This window comes from Lampetra fluviatilis, chromosome 4, assembly GCF_964198595.1.
Source record: "Lampetra fluviatilis chromosome 4, kcLamFluv1.1, whole genome shotgun sequence".
In the NCBI taxonomy this organism is placed as follows: domain Eukaryota; kingdom Metazoa; phylum Chordata; class Hyperoartia; order Petromyzontiformes; family Petromyzontidae; genus Lampetra; species Lampetra fluviatilis.
In genome coordinates, this window is record NC_136278.1 from 8,379,150 (window position 1) to 8,386,197 (window position 7,048).

General features: G+C 45.0%; 1 protein-coding gene across 1 annotated transcript; it reads left to right on the forward strand.

Annotated features, from left to right (window-relative positions):
- Positions 1 to 298: 298 nt before the first annotated feature.
- On the forward strand, positions 299 to 6,767 carry MARVELD1 (MARVEL domain containing 1). Its single transcript, XM_078855502.1, has 2 exons — positions 299 to 2,022; positions 2,206 to 6,767. Exon 1 carries the CDS (start codon positions 930 to 932, stop codon positions 1,545 to 1,547), a length of 618 nt encoding a protein of 205 aa, XP_078711628.1. The 5' UTR covers positions 299 to 929; the 3' UTR covers positions 1,548 to 2,022; positions 2,206 to 6,767.
- Positions 6,768 to 7,048: the final 281 nt, after the last annotated feature.

Genomic DNA, 7,048 nt, shown 5'->3' on the forward strand with positions numbered 1-7,048 from the left:
TTCGGGAGATTTGGTCATATGCCGTGATGTGTTATGGGAACTGAAATAGGTCAAATGTTTAACTAACCACACTACCAGACATAACTTTGGCTCATCAGCCTACGAACTTTCTGTCGCCAATATTTTCCAGCCGCATGTATTCACGCTGGCAAAGTCCGAACCGGTTTCAGCTTTCAAAATTCTGAGCCTCATCGCAATTGACTCGGCAAAAACGCTGCTTAAATCCCTCCTAAAAGGAGCACCGAAATGTATAATTTTAATTTCACGTGATGAAACAGAACCCCCCCCACCCCTTACATTAATAGCGAGAATATAAATAATAAAAATACGGCGTGGCAGCAACAGCAGCAGCAGCCAGGAAACGGAACCCGAAGCCTGCACACGCACCAACAACAAAAAAAAACCGCAGCCTCACGGAAACCCTCGGAGACAGCCAAGCGCCGTGATTCTGCAACACGGAACCTGGGCAATCCGTTCGTCCACATGATCGACGCGACAGGAGTCGTGGTATCGGTCAGTCCACAGTATACTTGGCTGGTTCCACGCGTGGTAGTGGCCGAATAAAGCAAACCCAAGACGCTTCGGGGACTGCGGCAGTGCGTGAAGGAGAGTAGCGGGGAGGGACGCGCAGAGAGACATTCCAGCGAGCCGCGCCCGGCTGCAACCCGCAGCGCAACGGACAAAGGTGGGAACCAACAAAACCATCACCACCACCACCACAAATCTACCAGCACAAGTACTGTGAAACAACTAACAACCACCACCATATATCTACCAGCACGAGTGCTGTGCACTAAATAACAACCACTATCCACCACCACAAGTACTGTACGAGAAGACTAACCACCGCCACCAACAACAACCATCCACTCAATCTGAAATCGACCATCCACACAACAACAACAGCCGACAACGACGCATCGCCGGCAATGGCTCAGTCACCGAGCGGCCCCACGAGCGGCCAACAACAACAACAGCAACAACAGCAGCAAGCGGCCACTACCAGCAGCACCAGCAAGGCGAGCCGCCTCTCCGTGGACCGAGCCTACGCCCGAAGCGTCCCGGGCGCGCTGCGCGCCGCTCAGCTCGTGGCCAGCACCGCGGCGTGGCTCTGCGTGGCGTGCACGCGCTACCGCGGCGCGCTGCATTTCGTCGTGTTCGCCGCCGTCACCTCGTGGCTGCTCACGCTCGCCGCCTACGCGACAGCCCTGCTGGGGCTGGGATTAGCGCGCAAGCGACAGGACCGAGGAGGTGGAGGTGGCCACCGGCTCGGTTGGCTGGCGTGCAACGCGTGCGGGGACTGCGGGTGCGCTCTGCTCTGCGTCGCCGCGTGCGCCGTCGCTGCGCACGCGGCGCGCGCGCACTCCTTTTGTGACGTCACGGGCTACCGATCCAGCTGCCCGCATCGCGCGTACGTGGCAGCCTCGGTCCTCTGCGGTGTCTGCGCGCTCCTCTACGCCACCTCGGCGCTCCTGCACGGACTCAAGTGGCGGCGGCTGCGGCAGGAGGAGCGGCAGGGCAGCGAGCGGCCGGCTGCCCTCGCTTGAATCACGTGGCAGATGTTTGATGTCGTCTTTCAGTCTGCCACACCCTATTCTCTGTTTATGCCCACCGTCCTAGTGTTCGTCCCACTATCGTTGTTGACCCTTGTTTGGTTTTCTCACCCTGCCCACGTCCGCCCAACCGTCTCTGTGTTTCTTTTGTTCTTCCCGACATTCCTCTGTCCATCATGCAAACTCTGTCCGTCCCACAATCCTCTACGTTCCTCTGGACTCTCTTTCGTCTTTCCACAATCCCTTTGTCGGTTCATCTCTCGCCGCGTCAATCCCTCCTGCTGATGCCAGCTACCCTGTACTGTTACAAACTGATTGGCTGGCTGGCATGGAATGGGTCTTGATTGGCGGCCTCTGATGTTACATTTCAAAGTTTATAGTGCCTGTATCAGTATTATTTGTTTAACTGCTCAATCCTTTATTCAAAATGTCAACTGCCTCTTTCTGGCAACTTGATGTATTTGTTTAGGTCAGGGGTCGGCAACCAAAATAACAAGAAGAGCCATTTCTTTCCAATTCGGTACAAAATTCAGTATTTCAAGAGCCGCAATGCATCTGAGTACATACTGTACATACGTACATATCGTCAAGAAGCAGCCCGTAAAGAGCCGCATGCGGCTCCGGAGCCGTAGGTTGCCGACCCCTGGTTTAGGTGGAGCCATATGTGGCTTTTCCAGAAATGTACATATATACCACCTATGTGATGTCCATGGCAGGGTCATGTAGCATGGATGCCTAACCACAGGATGCCCAAGCAGGTTCTGTTTTTTCCGGATAGAGTAGGATAAACGGGCATGACACGGGCTGGAGAAGAGATGTACTGATGCGGTACGGGAGGATGTGGAGCTGAGTGGACTTGCCGAAGACTGGTACCAGCGGTGTCAAGATCGGCCTCTATGCAGGAGGCTCGTGAAGGACGCTACTGGTCAGTTGGAGACAGTCACCCTCCAGCAACAACGGAGGGCAGAGGAGTGACGCTCACAACAACGAGCGGAGCACCGGGCGGATAAAATTAAGCAAGTTGGCAAAGTAGGGGGCACAGTTGGTGCATCTGCCAATCGTCTCAGTCAGCCCATGTCACCTGGGTCTGACTCGTGACCTGTCAGCGAGCCTTCGACACTTCACGTGGCCTCAAAGTGCACCTGACCTGGCACAGGTGCCGTGGTGGCGGGTATTGGTATATATTGGTATTGGTTCATAAGAGCAGGGAGTGACTACAGATTTGGTGGCGACTGCCTTTTAATCATGTATTACATATTGGGCTATAGGAAGTCACAAGAGATTAAGAATTCCATGTCCTATAGAAGGGAAAGATGGCACCCTCATCAACAGTCTCATAGCAAGAAAGGAAAGTGAGTGACCACAGACGTAGTGGCAATGACTATTTCAACCATACGTGGAACTTGTAAAAGAGCCATATGAGGATTACAGCCATATGAGGCCTACCACTTCCAAATAGCCCGTAATGACACCTATCACTACAAGCATCTTAGCTGCACTAATCGGGTGCAAGAGGGAAGTTTCTTTCAACCATTTCTGATTTCAGCATGCTCAGTCACTTCTGTTATCTCAAGGGCCTTTTTCAATAACAACATTTGGGTGTGGATTAATGTTTGGCCTACCAGATGTGTCTGGAAGTCTGAGATTTGACCCTCAGTATTTATAAATAACTATAATAGTCTGAATACAATATAGGCAACTGGCAGAATATTTTGTTCTGACTGGAGCAGTAAATAACTGTTACATTAACAATGATGCCAAATAAAATACCACAATAAAATTCTAGCAATTCACTTAGCAACACACCAAGTGAACCAAATCAAAATAGACCACGGTCAGGTTAGGGTATTTCCAAACGACTCACGTAATGACAGTGATTGCCTCTGCATTTTGGTTAAAGACTACCTTTTTACGTGTAACAAACTTTGTTACAAATGTTATCCATAAACTGGCATGCTTTGACCCCACACCTATTTGGCAGTTGTCTGGCCAAACCGAAAGTTATGCAGTAATCTGAACCACAAGTCCTGTACGCGATGTGCAGACAGAATACTACGAATCTGCAGATCAGATAGTGATTTCTGACATTTGCTCACGAGACAACTTTATTTGATTGGCTATGTCGGGTAGTGGAGGCTTATAGTGAAAAAATTGTATTATACATTCACGATCTAACCATAAAAATGTTTTATTAATCATTGGTCGAGAAAGGCTACGTATAAAAATAAGCTGTTTTGTTGAACGTATTTATATCATTTCGTAGTGAGAAATATAGCATGCTAAGGTTGCTCATGTAGTGTAAAGTATTCAAATAGCCACGCTTGCGTCGTCATAGCTTGTGAAATGAACACGGTATCGCAGAATACAGGAGCCTTCCATGAGGAGTGAATGTACCATTCCAATCGGTATGTTTACTGAGTATACTGCTGTGAACTCTTGTCAAATGCAATGCACTGTTTATACGTATAACGATGGTACAGCATAATTTACATTTGAGTTATGCATCATTATTCCATGTGCATAAGCCAACTCTAGTCAAAGTGTTGGATACATTTACAGTTTTTATATTACATTGATTACATTGATAATTATTACATTGATGCCTTCTAAAGCACTACCATCAATAACTGGCTTATGATATTGCGCTGCCTCCCAACAACATGAATGTTAGTGGTATATATAAATAGCCATTGTTAATCCACTGCTGGATGACGGCTTGCCCACACTTTGTCAATCATAGGGATTGTTGACTATACTTCACCACGCTGGTCGGCGCAGGTTGGTGAAGTGTTAGAGGAGGACAGGAGTAACTTGGATATCGCTCGCCACTGATGTTAACCGTGGCAGGGAAATAAACTGTGGTTGCTGGGTTCATAGCACATTGCACTAACCACCGAACCCCTAGTGGTGTACACATTTTAGGAATGTGCTCATGAGCATATTCAATTAATAATGAACCAAGTACATGTTTTTATATTTGTTAATTTTTTTTTTCATTTATCTCCCTCATCGGAATTCCAGCCTTATCTGAAACTGACCAAAAGTGACCAATTCCTAAGCAGCCTCAGAATGAACAGTACTGTTTTGTATATTTATTACGTTTTCTACCAGCATAGCTTTTTTTAAATATTAACATGAGGTTTTATAAATGTGTTAGCGGTGTGTCCATGTAAAATTACGCGGGAACAAAATGTACCAAATGTATTCGTGGGCAAAGAACACAAGCTGAGACTCGTAACATTGAGGATATGTGGCTCCATGGTTTTTAGCCAAACCAATGCAATGAAAAAAAATTTCACCAGGTAAGGCCCAATGAGCTGAATAGCTCTTTCTCAGAAGCGACTTGACTATCACAAATGATACCTAAAAGAAGTGGCTTATCATGTGGACACTTAGAGCAGCCAAATCCTCTAAACGCGTGTTTATAAACGTGAAGGGAAAAACCGGAGGGCCCGGATAAAAAAAAATCCACGCGACCACAGGGAGAACATGCAAACTCCAAATATATAGGCGTCAGGGTCGGGATCGAACCCACGACCTCCTGCATACCGGGCGAGGTAGTTAACATCTCGCCACCGTCTAACAAAGAACGTGGCGGTGGATATTCCGTTGGAAGAGGTGCACAAGCACAATTAACAAAGACACGCAACACACTTGTCAACAACACTCCCTTAAAAACATTAAATCTATAGGGTGGCCCAAAAGGCAGGACACAGGGTTATTTCATTTATTTTAACACTGGCAATCAAACATTGCAATTGTTTCTTCTTTCAGTTATTGTATTTTGTCTATTATTATCAACATCATCATCTATTTTTCTTCTGCCTGTGGGGTCACTTCAAATCCGTCGCTTACAAAATTTACCCAAAAACCCCAGAATTAATTGAAACAAAAAATAATTGATCAATGTTCGAAGATAATCTTTTTTTTAAAGTCCGAAATACATTTCAAATGATAATTCATTCACGCATTAATGTTAACGGAAGTCAGTTTGAACATTCGTTTAAAAAAATAAGCCGATATGATTTATATTCTTGGTTCTTTCGGTAAAGTCACGTAGAACGAAAATAATAAAATAATAAAAATAAAGAAACAATAAAAATGATCACGACGTTTCGACTGCAACACAAGCATTTATCATCAGGTGTGAAATCCACAGCCAGAAAATTAATGGAAGTCAGTTTGAAAATGTTTTTCTTGCTGTGGATTTAACACCTGATGATGATTGCTTGTGTTGCAATCGAAACGTCGTGATAATTTTTATTGTTTTTCTATTTGTATAATTTTATTATTTCCCTTCTACTTGACTTTACCGAAAAGAACCAAGAATATGAATCCCTGCAGTCACAAAAGCTTAAAATCAAAATAAAAAATCCGATATGATTTGTTAAAATGAATACATTGACACTGTCTCCTGACATTAGGGCCACATACGCTGTACCAAATTACATTCCCGCATCACCTGCACGAACATTGTATTGACACATGTACTCCCCTCATGTCAATCCACTGCTGGATGAGGGGCTTCCCATGCCATACAGGCTATGGGGGCTGTTTTGACCGTACGTCACCACACTGATCACTACAGTATCGGTTGGTGAATGCAGGGAGCATACATGAGTACAGTATAACAATGTATATTTACGCACTACACCTTGGCTTGTCAGCACATAACCCCGCGGCCTATAGAACCTGTCATGCATGACCGTGTCACTACATCCAAGCACTATCCAGGCCAAACCTTTGCTTAGCTTTTGAAAACTGACGAGGTTGGGGTGCATTCTGGGAGATTCGGTCACAGTCGTAAGTTATTTGCACGACTGAAAATAAAACACTTAATCGTTCAGTGTGGTGCAGTAATGAACAAATACACGGTGTACAATCTCCACAAGTAAATCATGGGAGGAGATATTTGTTTACATAAAAAAATATATAACTGCCAAGTTGAAACATTTGTTGGGTTTTTTAAAAAAAGTATTCGTTGAAATTTTACATTTGAAATAACATGCCATTTTTTTGTAATGTCCGTTAAAGGTACATGTTTCTTTGTTATGTTTACATTCGCCGTTAAAAAAATAATTGTAGAACACAATTTCCGTATAGGCTACGGACTGTATCATCATTCCCAACGTTTGCTAAACCAATGCAGTTTTGTACAAGGGCTATGTAATCTCTTACCGTTGAAACAGCTGTCATTTTAGTGTTAATACAAAATAAATCATTACTACACAACGGCCTTTTGTGTTGCCTCTAAAGTGCACTTTGGTGAGAAAACACTGAACATACACACACATTTTTCAAGACCACGGTATGTTCAATGGAGGTGAGGCCGTGTTTGACTAGCTGTGTTGATTCTGTGAGTGTATGTAGGCAAAGTCAGCCTAAAGCCTACTTAGAATTTTAATAAATCACATTCTCCAGGTGCTGTGAAGCAAACGCAACCATTGCAATTCACCAACGTCTGCCTACCAGAGGTGTGGACTCGAGTCATGTGA

Bases quoted from the DNA above. Each gene is read 5' to 3' on its own strand.
- MARVELD1 (XM_078855502.1), top strand. From the start codon at position 930: ATGGCTCAGTCACCGAGCGGCCCCACGAGCGGCCAACAACAACAACAG.